We start from the raw sequence: 18,575 nt of genomic DNA on the forward strand, positions 1-18,575 counted from the left end.
AAGATACACCTTTACATACATGGTAAGAAAAAGCTTTTTATTCTATGATTGTTGTGTTGTAGGAGAGCGCTTATGTTTCAAAAACACAGTGATTGAAATGCAACAGTAACAGCACATATGCACTGAAGGTGATTTAAATATTACACATATGTTAACATCTTTTATAAAAGAGGCAAAGATACTGTAAGATGCTATTCAGCCTTCTCCCATGAAAGCAGCCCCCAGCTGTACACATTGCTAACTCCAGTAAGGAAATTGGACCCCAGAATTTCCCATTGTCTAATCAGAAGCAACAGATCTGCTGATCCTTAGTCAGAGTTGGGAAAGTCATCTTCACCTTTGCCCATCAAAGGTTTGAGGTTCAGCTTTTGGTTTGAGTACCTGAGTCACACTTTGTCTTTATCCAAAGAACCAACAGAGCAGCAATTAAACTGTATTTTGCTGTCTTATGCTGATTAAAAAAACAGACCCTGTCCATTATATCTTAGGTAATGAAAGACACTGCGGGTTAAAAAAAAATCAATTCCCAAGAAAATAACCTTTTCTTTCTTTCCTTTTAAAATCTAAAATTCCTTATGTTGAATATAAAGCTGTCAAATTTGATTTTCAGAGGCATCCTCATCATTAGTGTCTTCCTTTCTGGTTTCAAAAGGTGACATGTCACTTATGTCAAAACACAAGTTTTTTAGGCACTTCCCATGAGAATTCCTGTCTTCCAAAGTGACCATAGCATGCAGTCTTCTGGTAAATGGGCTTTTTCAAATCCAGATCCCTGTGTGTATAATAAAAAGAAGGAAAAAATTTTCATATTAAGATACTTCATGATAACTACTATTAAACGGAAAAGATGAAATAATTTTAAATTCCTTTGGTAAACCAAAAGATACCTTTTTATCAGAGCAAAGTAACTTAAAGTTCTTGGAATGCAAGAGCTGCCTTATTTGACTTCCATATACTATACAAGGCCTTCAGTAACAGCTGAAGATTTTGCAAGAAATTGTTTATTGGATGCAACTACTGGGATATTTTCCTTTCTGTGTGTTTCTTTACCTGACAATGACTCCAGGCCGAAGATCAAAGTTTTTGTGCACAATGTCCAGCAGCTCTTTCTCTGTTTTTTGGGAAGTTCCATAAGTGAACAGTGAAATAGACAGTGGATGAGCAACCCCAATGGCATAAGAAACCTGTGGGAAAAAAGGTGCCTTAGTCAGCCAATAAACACAGCACCTTGGGGCAACAGTGGGCAGCAGAAGAAAGCATTAATTTATGAATCATCTTATGAAAACTTAGGCTCCTCCTTCACTTCTCATATTTGCACTATCTGTATTTGTAGAAAAAAGAAGACTTTGAAAATGAGAGGCCTCTGGATTACTTTCCCCCTCTTTATCCAGTCACCTCATGCTCATTTCAATGACTGAGTGTCAAAGGGTTGAGGGCTCAACAAATATCTAGAAAAATAGCCAATAAAATAACCAAAAAGTAGCCAAAAAATAGCCAAAAAGCTAAATGCAAAGTTCCAGTTTCAAGAAGCCAACTGGTTATTAGTGACGTTACAGTGGGCTTGAACAAAGCATCGAGTCTTCCTTTCTCCACAAAACCATCACCAACACCACTTCTACTACGGTGGCTCGTACCACGGGCATTCAAAGAGAATCTAGAGAGGGAAAATGGTTTGAGAGCAGCAACACCCTCGGCAAAGCATACCTGGACCAGGACACGGCGGCAGAGCCCAGCTTTCACCAGGGACTTGGCCACCCAGCGGGCGGCGTAGGCGGCCGACCTGTCCACCTTGGTGTAGTCCTTGCCCGAGAAGGCCCCGCCGCCGTGCGCGCCCCAGCCGCCGTACGTGTCCACGATGATCTTCCTGCCCGTGACACCGGCGTCACCCTGAGCAGGGACACAAGGGCTCCATGTCACACCCACTCACTCCCAAACAAGGCTATGCACGCCCTCAGAGAGCTGCAGCAATGTGTACTGCCCCTCACGGGCATTGCTGGGGGTGGCTGAAGGAATGAGCTGGTCGCACCAAGGTACAACACTGGCTGTAGCTGTTCTTTAAAGCCAGGTTCTCAAGATAAGCCATTCACAAATTTGTTTGGTTAATCAAGCCAACAGGCTTGCACCCAGATAATTGCAGCATGCCCTGCCTGTTTTAATTGGAAATATGGAAGCTTTGGTTTAGAAATTACCATCGGTTTAGAAATTACTAAGCGTCCAAACCTAGTATGGAATTTTGCTAAAACTGCATGCCATAAAGGAACTATTGAGAGATTTCACACGGCTTAGAATATGAAAAAAATTTTGTATCTTTTAGTCAAAATCACAAATTGTGTGAATATTAAATAGTAGATTCTTTTTTTATTTGCAGTCAAATGTATGTCAGTGGTACCTTATAGATGGTCACAGAGACAGTGGCACCCAGCATTGCAGTATCAGAGAGTGTCATATATGGACTAAAAACTGCATTTCCTACCCCAAAATATTTGTAGTCTAATTTGAACCGTGCACAATGTGTATGGAGTACTAGGCAGTCATAGGTAATCGAGAAAGGATTACTTATTTCTAAGAACAGATACTTATAGATGAATATTCTAAAATACTAAATAAAGAAGCACAGATAATATTCTCGTGGCCTACAGCTATCCTGACTGCTCCTCACAAGTGCTTCATATTTTCATTTGATCTGGGTTAGCTGATCAGCACCAGACTATCTGACCCCTGCAATTTACCAAATCTTTAAGCTTTCTGGTGTGAAAGAAAACATGTTCACATTTTAAATTCTGCTGCCACCTGTGCAGGCAGATTTGAAATTCTTTGCCTCAGAACATCATGTCACTAAAATTCAACTGCTGGAATGTTTGCATGGCAAACACAAGTGGGGAGTCAAGGTTTTTCTTAGAAAGACTGCATACACACAGAAGTGAACTTTTGGCACTGTTTTTTCCATTCTGCTAAGAGAGCACTGAGACATGAATCTGGATTTTGGATAGCTGAGCATGCATTAAAGGATCCTGTTCTTGGGTTTTTCTGCTTGCCTCAAGCCTCAATTTTTGATGGTGCAGACAGTTGCAATGAGAACAACTTGCATGCCACCATGACTTGACTGCAGAACTGAGTGAGAGGAAGAATAAATGGACATGTGAAAGGCAAAAAAAACCCCACCCCTTGTTTCAGAGGTGCTGAAATGCACTTGTAAAGTGTGGGGAAGTCATCGTTGTGATGAGCTGTAAGGTCTTTCCTCATCACACCAGCAGGTACTGCTGATAGGAAAATGATGACAGCAGCAAACCTACTCATTTTGCCATAGCCAGAATTCAAGGTCCCACCACATTCAAAAACATGAGACAAAAATCCCAAGTGAAATATCTGTATTTTCCTTGGATGAATTGAGCTGGAGGTAAGACAGCCTCCTGCAGCTAGCTTTGTTAAAAATAAAACTGAGTAAAGCTCTTCTGAGAAATAAGCAGAAAGCTAAAGCTGGCAAAGTCAAGAGGAGAAATAGTTATTTCTATGCTGCAATGCCATTGTAAATTGCACAAGCGATGATAGCAGTTGGAAGGTCATGGACACATAGGCAGATTGACCCATACTGAGTAAACTCAGCCCAAGTTTAAACAGCTGTAAAAGGACACTGTGACTTTTCTCAGTTTGTATGTGCAAACAAATGCAACACAGCTCCAGCACAAGAGTAGCAAGGGATACCTGGCTGGCATATCACTTGTAACTACAGTACATTTTAAAACGGATGCAGTTCAGTACACATCTGAAAGATTTACATTTTTAATGGGTGCACTTCATTGCACACATAAAAATTTTCCTGTGCGTAGCCTTCTTTTCTATGTAGCTATGATTGATGACTTGGTTCATTCACTCCAAGTTACAGCTCAAGTTTGACTCTCCTTTTGTGCATAGTCTAGGATATCAATGATACACAAAATTACAGTGATACAACCCATTCAGCTGCATAAAAATACATTTTTTTTGTAGAATCAATAATTATAATGAGAAGTCTCAACATCTTCCTACCTGTTACATGGCACTAATATAAAAAAGAGTGCCTTAGAAATAATTCTAGAAAATTCTGGTAAGTGAATGAATTTGTAAAACAAAGGGAAAACACTGTCTACTTGGATTGGTTTTAAAATTGAACCTAATTTCAGGAAGGAGTTTTGAAGTTTTGTTGTGATATTTCTGAAGGCATCTGAAGATTAAAACATTAATAATGGTAAATTTGTTTTCAAAGACTTAATCTCAGAACTGCTGATCCTACACATAGTGGAAGTTCTTCCTGACTTTGGTGAGAACAGGATCAAATTATAAATCCCATCTCCTGCACTGCCTAAAAGTAAAAGGAACATTTATTTTTCTCACCAGAAGAAGCCTTATTTGGGCTGATTTTCAGGAATGAAGATGAACACCTTCTGCTCTTACTGGTGTCAGACAGAACAGTGAGAGCTATGCAGATCTGAAAAGCAGTTTCACAGCAAGAGAGGTAAAGCATCTCTTGTCCATCTCTCTGTAAGAAGTGCTTCCCATGAGGAAGGACTGCAGGTCTCACTCAGTGCTGGCTCCCAGAGGGTTTGAGAAAATTCAGAACTGGGCTCTACACTCTTCATGCAATGGAAGTTTGAATGCAGACTTGCCTGCCTGGTCACAACACGTGTACAGTATCACCAGGCCCTCAAAGGTTACTTTGGGATAGGACATGTGAAACCCTGAGCCCTTCTCCCACACCCAGCTGCAGGAAAACTCTTCCACTGGGCAGCTTGCTCCTTACCCTGGGACAGAGAGGCTAAAACCTGAGCATTGAAGACACACATACAGTGAAAGGCAACCTCATAAGACCACCAAAATAACACAACACAAACCTGAGGCCCTCCAATAACAAAACGTCCGCTGGGCTGAAGGTGATAAACAGTTTTGTCATCCAAGTATTTGGCAGGGACGACGACCTGGATGACGCGTTCCTTGAGGGTCCTGCGCATGTTCTCCAGGGAAATGCCCTCGTCGTGCTGCACCGAGATCACGATGGTGTGAACACGCACAGGGATCACTGCCCCGTTCTTCTGGATGTACTGGACTGTCACCTGGGGGACACAGGCACAGAGGGAACAAACAACAGAGCTGCTGTAAATGTGTTAGTGGCACCCGTCAAATGTCACCCAGGCTATCCCAAAAACTGTAGCGAAATGTCAGGACTGATGTTAGAGTGATCACCGCTCACAGTGATGCCAAGGTATAAAAAATCAAGCTTATATCCTATTTCCTCACTGAATTTTTGCTATGCTAAAGAAAAAAAAAATAAAAGAAAAAAAATAGAAAAAATCCAACTCAATAAGAACCCATTGATTCTCTAGGAAATCATCCAAAATATGTCTTTCAGGTGTGGTTTCCTTCAAAACTCTCAGGCCTCAGAAATTTATGTTCTTAGTGCATCTTCATGTCAGCCTGAACCCCTAAATTCAAATAAATCCTTTGAATGTCCCTTTTCCAACAAGCAAAAACCACTTTAGTTCTGAAGGGTTAAATGTCCCTTCAGTGGCAGGATGCTGGTGGAGTGCTCTGAGACAAGTTAACCATTTTCCAACAGCCAAGAGTCAATGTCACAAGCAGTAGAAAAGCTTTATCTGCTCTTTGTACTAATCCTGATAGGCTGAAACACATCACCTGCTGTTTTCAAAGAACCTTCAGTATTTCTGGAAAGAAAGGGTGCTGGTTTCCAACGTTGTGGACAATCCCCTGCAGTGTTTACCTGTGTCTTAGAGTCGGGCCTCAGCCAAGGGAGCTCCCCACTGCGCCTCAGCTCTGCTAACCTGGCGTTCAGCTTGTGAGCAAGAATAATTGTCAGGGGCATGCATTCCTCTGTCTCATCTGTTGCATAGCCAAACATCAAACCCTGCAGGAGGAGAGAACATAATTCAATCACTGCTAAAGGCACCACAATCAAAGGCAATGAGATTTCATCTGAAGCAAAGAGTCAGCAGCATCCTCCAGGTTTATTTTCTGCTGTTTTACATCACAGTGCAAGAAGCCAAAACTCAGATCAGGCTCCAACATGTTATAGTGTAATGAGAAGCTCCCATGTTCCTAGAATTTTTCACTAGCCTGAAGGCTTACATGTTGAGCTAGAAACCTCAACAAAAATGAAGACATATCTGCAAAAAAACCAATAGGTTCTTTCACAGAAAAAAAAAAAAATCCATTGTAGAAAATATTTTAGGACTATTCTGTCATGGGGAAGATGTTTTCAGTACCCTGGAAATGTTCCAGAGGCTTTTATGTATGAATACAGACACACTTATACTTTCTGCAGCTCACATCTGAAATTTCAGTGGAATGGGGTGTGAGCACTCCATGAAGGACATACCCTTCAAACAGTTTAAGGCACCTGCCTCAGATTTTTCAATGCCACATGCTTAGAGTCACAGCTTCTACTGTTATATATTATATTCATACTGTTATATATTAATTTTATTATTCTGTCATGTTCCCTGCATCAGATTATTGTTTGCTAAATAGAATTAGCAGCATTTTCTTTTTCTTCATGCAGTGTATGTTGTGGGGGGGAAAAAGGGGGAAAAAAAGACAGGAAGGCACTTGGATGAAATGGAAAGTGAGGCCATCAAAGTGTCAAAAAAAGTCAAATCTCTTCATCTTATGTAGTATTATGTTCCCATGACCGCAGAAAATAATTTTAATTTAGTCCTCAAGGGACTTTTTAACAATATTAGCTTGGCTCCTGATCTCTGATACTTGCACTTACAGATCTCAACAACACTCATATAAAAACAACACTCATATAAACTAGATATTACTTCTAATGATAACTAGTAAATGTTGAATTAACTCATATGGCATCAGTCACATTATGCAGTTTTTATGCTAGTATCTCTGTCTTGAGAACACACCATAAATATCTACATGCATTCTTTAGCTCAGAGAAACTCAGTTTGGACAGCCTTAATTACATGGAGCACCTATTACAAGAGCTGCCTCTGGGAATAAGTGAGAATTAAATGTACTCTGGTTTTTATTGTACTAATGCCAAGGGCAGGTGAAACATCACCTAATGTTTTGCTGCTCAACAGCTCCTTGAATGTGAAAAGATCCTTTGTTTATTCCATATTATATGGCGAGTCTGACTGCAAGATGAATGGTCTGATGAGCCTAAAACTATACAATAAAAACATTAAATACAGCAAAAAAACCTTTGCTGAGTTCTAAAGAGAACCTCCTTAGCTACTACAAACTGCCAGGGCTCTACTGATTTGCCTGGAGTGCTAAAATAACACCAGACAAAAGTCTGCCCTCAAGGAACCTCCAACTGTTTTAATAAAATTATGGGTTTATTCTGGGGTAAAGGAAAGTGTGGAAATACTTTGACATGGCTTTTGGCATAAAAAAGAGGGCATTAATATGGAGTAAACTTTTTCCATTGAAACAGCTTTGATGTTTTAGATGTGATGCTATGTGTACCTGATCTCCAGCACCAACATCCTCTTCATTCCTGTGTAGATGAACACCTTGGGCAATATCAGGTGACTGCTGTTCCAGTGCCACTAAAACATTACAAGTCTTGTAGTCAAAGCCTATTAGGAAAAAATAATAGCAGTGAATTAACTTTTTCTGTCACAATTAAGGAAAGTAATCTGGACCCAGAGGACAAAATTTTTATTCTGAAGGATATCATATTCAGAACTCAAAACCAAACTGCTATTCTTTTGTAAAATTTTTGTCAATACCACACTTGAAACATTTTTTGGATGGGGTGGATCATACAGGGCTGCCTTTCTTGCTTGTTACTTGTGATTTTTTCTTGCACTGACTCCCTGTGCCAAGCCAATTCAGATTATGAGCCTCTCCCAAATGAATACTAATGAAGTCCTGTACATGAATTCCCTGAAGCTGAGTTTTTCAGTGAGTGAAGACTCTGCTCTCTCCACATTATTTGTAATACATACAAAGCAGTGTCCATACTTAAATCTCTCATGGCACTTTGCATGAACAACAAACAGAAAAACACCAGATTCAGGTCTCACAACAAATCTGGAAATGGGAACTTATATGGCTTTCAAACACCAAAAGTAAGGTTTTAAAAAGAAATTGAAAGACTTACAGAAGATTGTGACAAAATTTCCCACCTGTTCCTAGGTATATTAATAGTAACTTGCTTCTCTCCAAATCCAACATTTTCTAGTACAGTAGCTACTGACAGCTGCTGACCAAACTCATGTTCAGCCAGTACAACATATATACATGTCCATATGCATATGATCCACTTGAATGCTCCTCACCCTCTTTTCAGTAGGCTATGTAGAGAAGAAAATTATATTTCTGTACATAATTGCTTGGTTTAGGGCTCTTTTTTAGTTCTAGAAATTGTTTTTTACTGGGTCACCAAATCTGCCCTCATCAATGTTGGCAGCTTGGGTTAAAAGGAGATTCATGATTTCCTAGATTTGCCTCTGTGTTGTGGAAGCATTGCTGTTGTTTGACAGTGCAGGCAACCTGCAGCTGAGCTGCTGTCATATTCTCCCATCACAACCTCCTGCAAATTTGATTGCAATCAAAGGAGTGCAGAAAACAACTTGTAAACCAAAAGCTCTTAAAAGATACACCTCACTGTAACAGAATACTTGGAATATTTCTACTGTATAAACAGATACATGCAAATCAGAAAGTGAAATGTGTCTGGTGCACAGAACATTTTGTCTTTTGTATCATTTTCATATCTCACTATCTAGGTATGGACCACACACTGCTCAGTGTAAAAGGAGATATTCAGAGCTGACAAAACACCCTGCAGTGACAACCACCTTTACATCTGGGAATTCTAAATGCTCCTGCAGTACAAAAATACAAAAGTTCAATGAAATGAACTAAGTTTCTTCTCTCTCTTTCGCACCAAGGTGCGACAACCAGCTTGCCAAATGAAAACCAAGAGTCAAGTTCTTGCAAGTTTGGAGGAGTGCTATGTTCTATGGTTCAAGTTGCAGTTAACTATTGTGGCCAAATACCACAGTTCAAAGTATAGTCTGCCTACTCCAAATTCAGTTTTAACTAACAGAAGGTTTTTACTTACTGAGGTAAAGCCAGAAAATGTATCATGTAGCACCACGTAAGCAGCTTTCCCACAGCATACTCATTTTGTGTCAGGCTTGTTAAAGCCCCTGTATGGAAGTGGTGACAGACCCGCTCTGCAGTTGCCTATTGCTTGCTCTTCCACAATTTCATTAGTTTTTCCACCAACCTTTAGCTGAATCATCATAGCCAATATGTCTAATTGCATCTCGGACAACTCGCTGGTAATCCACAATAGCACGAGAAGTGATCTCCCCACAGAGCAGCACCATTCCTGTCTTGCATACTGTCTCTGAAAAGAGAGATGAGAGCAGGAGTACAGTAGCAGAACAAGCCAGCCACTAAGACAAAGAACTGTGTTTGTGATGATGTTGATTTTGAGAGATCTATTGGATGTATACAGTATAAATCCTTTCTGTCCATATTTTTAGCATTGTAACTCCATCTATAAAAAATTCTTTTCATATTCACCATCTGTCCGAAAGCAAGGAAAAAACTAATATGTCCAATTTACAAATGGGAAAATCGTAACACTGGGCATGATTCAGTGATATGCAAACTTGTTCCTTCCAGGATAATTCAGTCCACACACAAAATCAATGGCGCTCCTCTTCTACAGCCTGCTTGCTCTTCAATCTTTACAATAACTTTTACTGTTTCTTCTCATCTCTCCTTTTGAAAACTGAAATTCTTATGTCATTTTTTGAGGGTGAAACGAGCTAGGTCTTTGCAAACATCCTAAAAAAAGAATGTGATTGTCTGATGACTTAAAGCAAAGCAGCAAACAACTCACCACAAGCAACCTTGGCATTCGGGTCCTGTTTGAGGTGGGCGTCTAGCACAGCATCGCTGATCTGATCACAGATTTTATCTGCAAGACATCAAAGCTGTGATTCAAAACCACAGCACTCCATACAGAACATGGACTGTTTGCATCACTTTCAGAAAGGAATTCTTTTATTGCTTATTACTGGCATATGTAAGGTAGCTAAAAAGAAAGACACGTTAAACATCCTTTCAGCAAACTCAGTAGACACAGTGGGGCATTTACCTACCGGTGTAAACTAACTAGAACTTCATCTGTAGTTTTCTGCACTTAGATGTGAAACAAGTGTTTAATGCACAGAATAACCTGAGAGGTTAAGAGGTTTTACTTGCAGCTTTCACCTTCTCCAGGACCACCAGCTCTGCAAAGCAGTGGTGCTCTAATGGAATGGGGATGTTCCACCACAACTTCCATCATCTCAACAGAAAGGTGCAATGTACCTGACCTACACTGGTGGTAAAGCCTGAGAAAGTGTCTAGAGTAATAGAGATAATGCACAGCTCAGTGGAGGGCTGGGTTTTGGGTTGCTTTTTATCATTGCTTCCTACCATCTGGCAATGTCACCTCCTAATAATCCCTGCAAGCCACCTAAGGCAGCACAGGGAATACGCACACAGCAGCAAAGAAGGGGTTACCAGATGGAGTTTGTCTGAGGTAAACTTTTAGTCATATACCAAGTACAGAGGTTTAAGCTGAATCTTTTCATAATAATATTTTATCTTTTTCTTTGTTTCTTTTCTAATCTTTAAAACAAATATTGAATCTTAATCAAATAATCTAGCTAATCTAATGGACACAAAAGGGCAGCACCCATAGCAAGGTTTTCCATGTGAAAATGGTAAATATTCTTATATAATTTAATTTTATTGTTCTTTAATAAAAGGTCTAGTATTGCTTTTAGATTTTCACTTAGCAAGCTGTGTGGCAAAATAAATTAATCTCCTGCCTTGCTGTGTGCAACACAATCTGTTGGAAAGCAATGTTTTGTGGAGAATCTGTCATTAGAGGCTTTTAATACACTTAAGCTCAAGTCAAAATAAATTCTCACTTATTTTCGTGAAGAAGATGTACATTTAGCTAAGAGGGACAAATCAAGGACTGGAGAACTAATGTGATTCTGACACTCTTATCTCCCATATTCACTCCCATCTCACCACTTCAACACAAAAAGAATGAACACAAAAGACAATTTGCAAATGTAGACTGCGTTAGAACTTTCAGCCTGGCAAGAATTGTACATGGATTACTAAATTTGGGACAATTATTACCAAATGGGAATCAGACTTGCAATTTAATTAGATGTCCAACTGAACCTTGTTTAGCAAACCTGGGTACAAAGGTGGCAGGAGTGATTAAAATGTATCTTTGCTTGCTCTCTTCAGAGTTTTAATTTTATAAGAAAATATATCCACATTTTCAAGCATAAAAGCAAGAAATATTGACAACAATATGCAATTTATTGCATATTGCAATGTGTAATTATGTAATCATTATGGGTGAGACAACAGAGCAATTGGGGTTAGAATGGTCCAATACCCAGTAGCAAACTGTAGCGACTGGGACTGCTTTGTAGTCATTTTTTCAGCTCCCAGAGTTTCAGTGAAGAATCTTTATTGCTGCCCTTGCTCCACATGAAGCATGTCTCACCTGCATTAGATGCTTCTGTCCCACATGCCTAAGTTCCCTGCATGGCACTCATTGTGATGTTATATACATTCTTGCCAAAACACTCAAAAGGGTGTTAAGAAGCTGTGGGAAGGTTTAGGACAGAATGAGAAAAATGCCCTAAATCAGAAAAGTCTGTCTTACAGGATGAAATCAATCAAGAGACAGATAAAGATTCAAAAAGGAGAATCTGAAAAGAGTGAGAACCAGCGAAACCATCTAGAGGCATGTAGGATTCCCTATCCTTCAAATGTCTACATGAAAATAGAATTATCTTTTTAAAAGGTATGAATGAATTTCAACTATCATTTACTAGCTTGTTTGAAGAGCTCTTGCATTAAATATTATTATCTGTGTATGAAGGTCAGATCAGATTACATTTTAGAGATCTCTTCTGATCTTTGACTCTATGTGAGACACTAATAAATTAAAATAACAGATTAGAATAATTTGGAGCATACCTTTACATTAAAATAGTCTGAGACAAATCAGTTTGATAATACATGTCATATCTGATTGTTGGTGCAACAACCAGCAGTTCTAGTGCAACTAGATCCAAATCCAGACACAGATATGTCTGTCAAGACAGGAAAGAGAAATCCAGCTGGATGATTGGCTGATTAATGCATTAAAGTAAAGGCATGTCTATTAGTAAAGGTCTCTGGTGTAAAATAAAACCAGGCAATCTATTTTTAGCAAAGCTTAGCAGGCTTTGTGCACTCTCTGTTATTTAAATTTCTCATCTCAGCTGGCCCATTTCTCTTATTATCTGCTAAGTGTGAGAGGTTTGTCTATTAATTTTTTTTTCTTTTTATTTTCCCTTCTTTTTTAGAAACAGAGAAAGCATAAGGAAACACCTCTGGTGAGACACTAAAATCTTTAAAAAACCCTTTAATAGGTCAGAATTCAGTCCATGCTTACTTTCCTGTCATGAATTACCATCCAGTAAAATTAATATTCAAAAATGACTGAGCAGGAAAATATTAGACAGCCATGACTCTTTTCGTGAAATCCAGTCATCCCATAGGCCCAGCCTTATGGCAGAAATGCCAACAAGCCATGGAACAGCTCTTGCTAACCATAAAATGAGTCTGGGGAGGCTGATGACAAAGCCCACTCAAAATCCCAGTTGTAATACCAGGAAGTAAAGGAGGTGCTCAACAACAAAGGTGATCTCTGAAAATCAGAAGAAACTTCACAGTTTTCCAGATAGTTAGACATAAGTTTGTTACATTAGAGTATATAAGAGCCTAACAAAAGTTCTCAGAACCTTCATAGGAATTCAGTTTCACAGACTCACCACCCAGAGGAAAAATAAACTATGAACAGCAGTAAAACCCGAAAATTTTATTCAAGAAAACTCCACAAAATACAACAAAGTGGTACAGCCAAACTACTGGCTTTGATGGTGTAGTAAATAGAATAAACATTGAACATTTGAAATTGCAAGGTTGGTTTTCTTCAAAACCTATAATCATCAACATTAAATTCAGTATTTTTAATGATATGTTATTTCTATCAACAGAAAAAAAATAAACTAGAATGTGAATTTTTATATTAAAAGTACGGCAAACAGAGCAATTGTTAGTTTTCTGGTAAAAAAAAATAAATGGAAGAAATGCAGATACTTATCATAAGCATTTCATCAAAAAATCAGCTTTCCTACAAAAGACTTTCACTAGAAAGACTTCAAATGCAGGCATTGTGCTGTACATTTGTCCTATCTAAAAGAACCCTTGAGGAGTGCTAGTTGATAAGTGCAGCGATACTGCAATATTAGCAGTGTCCAAATATCATGTACAGCTGCTCTCCTTATTCAGTGCAGTTTACTGAAGGATCATGCATATCATTAAGTATATATAATCTTAGATATTAGACATGTTGGACAGATCTGCATTTTCTTGGGTTTTTTTCCTTCATGATTTTTTTTTCCCTGTGAACATCTACAAGATAAACACATGCTTTTAATATGATTGAAAACCTGAGGGTACTTTTAGAAGATGTTTGGTCTTATATTTTTAAAGAGATTCCTTAGTACTTTCTGGAAAACTGAATGGCAGCCAGTTTGCAGGCAGTTCCACCTGAAGCCACTCCAGCTGGGGGAGGGAATTACTCCTTGGTGGTTTGACATCTGTTGGACATTATGGGGCACAGAAACACACAATGCTTTTCAAAGCACCACGAAACCTGTGCAGCATGACAGACACTACAGGACGTAGGAAAATGGAGCAGTGACAAAATAGAGACAAAAAACCAAAAAGTTTTTTTTTTCATGCCTCTGTGTGCTTTTATTATTATATTGAAAGGAGGAAGTCGTGTAAGCCTTCAGAAAGTTTGGAATTTACACCACTAAATGATTAAAGATCTGAAAGGAATTCCCAAATGTTATGCCCAGGGGATTTTGAAGGATCTGGAGGGAGAAGATGGCATAAACAGTCTTCTGTGATGTCTTTGGGGAGCACAGGTGATATCTGTAGGTAAATTATTGACAGCTATTACTTGCTTCTGTGGAATCTGGACTTCTCAGTGACACCCAGCTCTAGGCATTGCACAGATACAAGGCAGCTCTCTGTACACTCAAATAAATAAGCATGTTATTTCTCCTGCTTTGTGCATTAAGAAGGTCTCCATTAAAGCAGTCAATACTCAGCTAATACAATCAGAACAATTCAAATTTCCACCAGACAAAGATCTGATTCAGGATCTTTACTGCACATAATGCCCTCTAGCAAAATTATACTATCACATACGGAAGAGAAATAATCAAGAACACGCAAATTATCCATTTTGTATAAACAGAGGAAATCAAAACTCACAGTAAAATTCTATTGCTACAGATAACATCAGAAGCCCAACTGCAGCCTCAGGCACTGGGCCTCATTTTAAGAAATAGCCAAGATTTTCCTGGGTGATAAAATCCTAATGGCATGTCTACACCTCTTGTGCAAAACCACAGAGGGGAAAGGGGGCCTTGGCCAGATGCAGGGGTGATCAATTTGCTGTCAGGAGCCAGAGCTGTCACTGAGATGATTAAGATCCAATGCTGATGCTCAGGAAAAAGAATTTGCAAGACAACCCAGAGTTACTGCCAGCCTGTCCTCCTTTGATCTGGAAAATCTCTACCTTCCCTTTGCCATAGGCACGGGGGTTTTCAGTACCCTAAGTGAAGAAGTAGGCTGTTTAAGAAAGCATTACAGCCTTGAAAACACCCAGGTAAATTTCAGTTTCCACTCACTCTAAAATAAACATCCCAGGTTGGTACTTTGTGTCTCATAGCACACAGAGACCCAGCAAGTTCTGCAAGGCGAGGGAAGCTGCAGGGATATCCAAGTGGTAACTGTGTTTCTCAAGGGCCTGCCTTGTACTTCAGCACAGGAGAAAAATTATATTCATGGGGCTTAAACCCAATAGAGGGTTTGGAAATAAAGGAGGGAATGTGAATAAGAACTAAAAAGTTGGCCAAATGCTAAAACAAGAAACGAGATAAAGAGAGGACTGGTAAAGGAAAGAAGCCAAGGGACTCACTTGAATCTGGGGACTCAGTTGAACTCTCTCTGCTCTGAGACTTGCCTATTTATGCCCCAAGATGATTAAAAAATAATGATTAGAGTAGCATAAATCGTGACCAGTTGTCTTTGGAAATAATATCATCCATGTAAAATGACCACACTGTATTATGTGATTTTTCCCATGAAACTCCATAGCACTTCAGACACTGGATGTAAGTATACATAAATTTGACATGGGACATAGGTTCCAAGGACAAATATGGCTGTTATTTTCTGACTGTGTTACATCAGAAAGAACCCCAACTGGTTTAACCTGATGTAGTTGCCTTCACATTGATGGAGAGGTACTCAATTGCATCAGCCATGGATTTGATCTGCAGAAATAAGTTAATCTAGAAGAGTATCAAAATATAGACATAAAGTTCTCATTGCTGACCTTTTTATCCTGTGCTATAAAATCATCCTACCCATCTATGATTCACTCACATACATTAATACAGACCTGAAAAGCCTTATTACAGCAAAAAGCACAGGCCACCAAATCAGCTTCTAAAACAAATACACTTTTCAGGACCTCAAATAGCCCATTGTCCCCTGGCCTCACTTGAGGGAACAGTTGCTGTTGACATAAGGTGTATGTTTATGGTGGATGAATATTTGTTTTCAATAAAATTGAACTAATCTCTGCTGACCATACATAAAGTTTAGCAAATAACTGTCCACTATTTGCTTAAGCAATTCCATATATTGCATCAGATGATGGAAAGGGGTGAGAGGCAGGGGGCAAATTGGTGGCTTTGCCATGTACAGCTGCTGGGACCACTAAAAAAAGGCTCCAAGATAGGCTGCTTAGGGATATTCCTGTCATGGGTGAGAGTCTTAGACCACTCCATATGTGCAGGACAGTTTCACAGGGCCCATAAAGATATGGAACTCGAGAAGCAAGCTATGCATTCTTACCCATATGTGAAACTTGAGCCTGTCAGAGATACAGTGTCTCCACAGGAATACTGAAAAAAAGTTAGATGAAAAGGAAGGAACAGCACCCATAAACCTTACTGCCTGCCTCAGCTGAACACACACCCTGCAAAAAGCACATGAACTCCTGTTGGAAGCACTCTAGTTATAGCAGTTCTACAGTCTGTATGGACAAAGTCCAGTAGAAATAAAGTAGAAAAAGCTCACTGTTACAAATAACTTCTCTAGTAAGACTAACACCAGGTAAATTCTTCTTTAGGCTTTTAAAACACCTCAAATGAAAATATTACACTTTTTAGACTTTTAGCAGAGCTGGCTTCTTACCTGGATGTCCTTCTCCCACGGACTCCGATGTGAACATGAAAGCCCCCTCATCATCAAGCGTGTAATCACATAAACCATCCACCGGCCCATTCATGGCTCTGATGCTGCTCCTGATGGGCTGCTACAAACGGGGCTTGGAGAGCTCTACCTTCAGTGCCTTCTGTTCAAGAAGGCTCTAACAGCAGGACTATTGCTGTCTTCACTTATTACCTCTTGGGCTAACCTGAATTTCAGTGTGTGAAAGCAGCATGTGCTTGCATCCGTGCCTGCATGCAAGGAGTATGCATGTGCCTGAAGTCTGTATCCCTACCTAGCCTGATCTGTCAGTCCCTGGGCTGCTCCTATATATGGAAAAGTGAAAGTGCCCAGATAATCATGTGAGGAAAATGGAAGAGCCCATTTCTTGGCAGGGGAGTTAGTTAACTTTAGGATACTTCACTAATTAACTCAGTTCTTGGAAACACTCTGGATTCAACCTGTGCAAGATTGGTTATCTTAGCAGCTCCACTGAGCATGAAGCAAGGCAGGAGTGCTAGTGACAATTCAGGTCAGCTGCTTTTCTCTTTGGCTCTCCCCTGATTCTGGGATCTATGGTGTACTTCCAGCTCTGTGTTGTGGTTTTGCAGGGATATATACAAAATGTGTAAACTCATGTCTTTCCTAACGAAGGACTAGAAGAAGATTGCTTTGCATCATATAATCATACTTTCCTTTTACTTTTTCATCTCTAGAAAACTAGAATTCTCTCATGAACTGTTTTTTTAATTTTCATTCATTTTTCGTGCACATTTGAGACAAAACATCTGATAAGATCTAGCACCACGCTGCTTCACAGTCTGCTACACAGAGCTTACCCTTCAGCCTTTGCTTTTCTTTTCCCCTGCCCTTTCTTCTATTGATACGGGTCAATTTTAATTATATTTTTGTATCATATTCCCATACTGTATTCCATAACCCTTACAATTACAATAACTGCTGAATCTCAGAGCTCAGTGATCGGTTCTGCTGCAGAGAATTTCTTCTAGTCAAATGGCTCATGTCTGGAATATGCTGAAGGTATGTCAGGTATGAAGGCAGAGGGCATTTTGTGGGTATTCGTGTCTTTAAGTAAGTATATAAAAAACAAGTAAACATATCCATGGGACATATTCACAAAATGCCCACCACTACTGCACCATTATAAGTAAGTGTACTTTTCCTTATTTCTTTACAGAAACCACTATATTCTCAATCTCTGACCAAAGCACTGGTCTATTAAAAAAATTAATTCCTTACCACTCTTCAGTTTAAAAACTTAGTTTACTTCAAACCCTTAGCCATTATTATTACTATTATTATTAATATCATTATTAGAAAATCCCCAAGATGATTCCTTAGATTCAGATTTCTCACTGCTACATATTTATGTAAGAACTCGCTAGAATTTTCACTTTCTCCCTACATTCCTGAAAACAATAACCAATGCCTGTGAATGTTCATCAGCAATCTGCTGCAGCATTGGCCCCTCTCCAATAATCATCGACACGGAATCGTTCATTTCAAACACTCTTCCTTGGTTTTCTATTGTACAGAATTCATTTCATGGAATGATGAGCACTGGTTGCACTTAAATCCCACAAATTGACACATCAGATACACATTATGAGGCACGGATTTCTCTGGAGTAAACTGTGGTCACCCCACTGATGTGAAGATACTGAAGATCCCAGCCTGAATTACACATTAACACCATACAGAAAAATAGAATTTGTAAAAAAACCCAACAAATAAGACCAAAGAGTAACTAACCATATTAAACCTAGTTAATCTGTAACATTCAAAAATTATATTAACTTTTAAAGTAAAATAGCATCATTGATAAGCAATCATTCTTAAATGCAAATATTTTCTTCTTCCTTATGGAGGCACCAAAAGACAAAATGGGAATGGATGAAACAAAAAATGATTTTGTGGGTATTAAAGAGTTTTCTTTCTGATTCTACAATCATCCAACAAAAGCAGACAAGACTGATTATCATTAGCCTGTGAATTCTACTATCTCTTGCTTCTGGTTTTGCTTTTCCTTGGTTTTCAATGCCGCTTAAGGAGAGAAAGTGTAGTTTGGGAATCAGCATTCATGGGTTTAAGGCAACACTTCAGGAGAACGCAGGACTCACACAATTCTCTTACCACATGTAAAAATAAAAACCCAC

The 18,575-nt window shown here is 39.1% G+C and overlaps 1 protein-coding gene across 1 annotated transcript; it reads right to left on the bottom strand.

Annotated features, from left to right (window-relative positions):
• Positions 1–16: 16 nt before the first annotated feature.
• MAT1A (methionine adenosyltransferase 1A) lies at positions 17–16,714 on the bottom strand. Its single transcript, XM_059476717.1, has 9 exons — positions 16,384–16,714; positions 9,875–9,952; positions 9,251–9,373; positions 7,477–7,589; positions 5,753–5,896; positions 4,869–5,087; positions 1,705–1,887; positions 1,051–1,184; positions 17–772 (listed from the first exon to the last, which is right to left on the bottom strand). The coding sequence occupies exons 1-9, from the start codon at positions 16,475–16,477 to the stop codon at positions 670–672; spliced, it is 1,191 nt and encodes a 396-aa protein (XP_059332700.1). The 5' UTR covers positions 16,478–16,714; the 3' UTR covers positions 17–669.
• Between the last annotated feature and the right edge of the window lie 1,861 nt (positions 16,715–18,575).

The sequence above is a fragment of the Ammospiza nelsoni genome, chromosome 8 (assembly GCF_027579445.1).
Source record: "Ammospiza nelsoni isolate bAmmNel1 chromosome 8, bAmmNel1.pri, whole genome shotgun sequence".
Lineage (NCBI taxonomy): Eukaryota > Metazoa > Chordata > Aves > Passeriformes > Passerellidae > Ammospiza > Ammospiza nelsoni.

What these genes read in the sequence shown, in the direction of transcription:
- MAT1A (XM_059476717.1), bottom strand. Translation starts at nt 16,477, where the DNA reads ATGAATGGGCCGGTGGATGGTTTATGTGATTACACGCTTGATGATGAG. An exon ending in CTATGATGATTCAGCTAAAG is followed by an intron (nt 7,590 to 9,250) that starts GTTGGTGGAAAA and finishes TTTTCCTAATAG; the next exon opens with GCTTTGACTACAAGACTTGT. An exon ending in CGGCCTGGAGTCATTGTCAG is followed by an intron (nt 773 to 1,050) that starts GTAAAGAAACAC and finishes TTATACACACAG; the next exon opens with GGATCTGGATTTGAAAAAGC.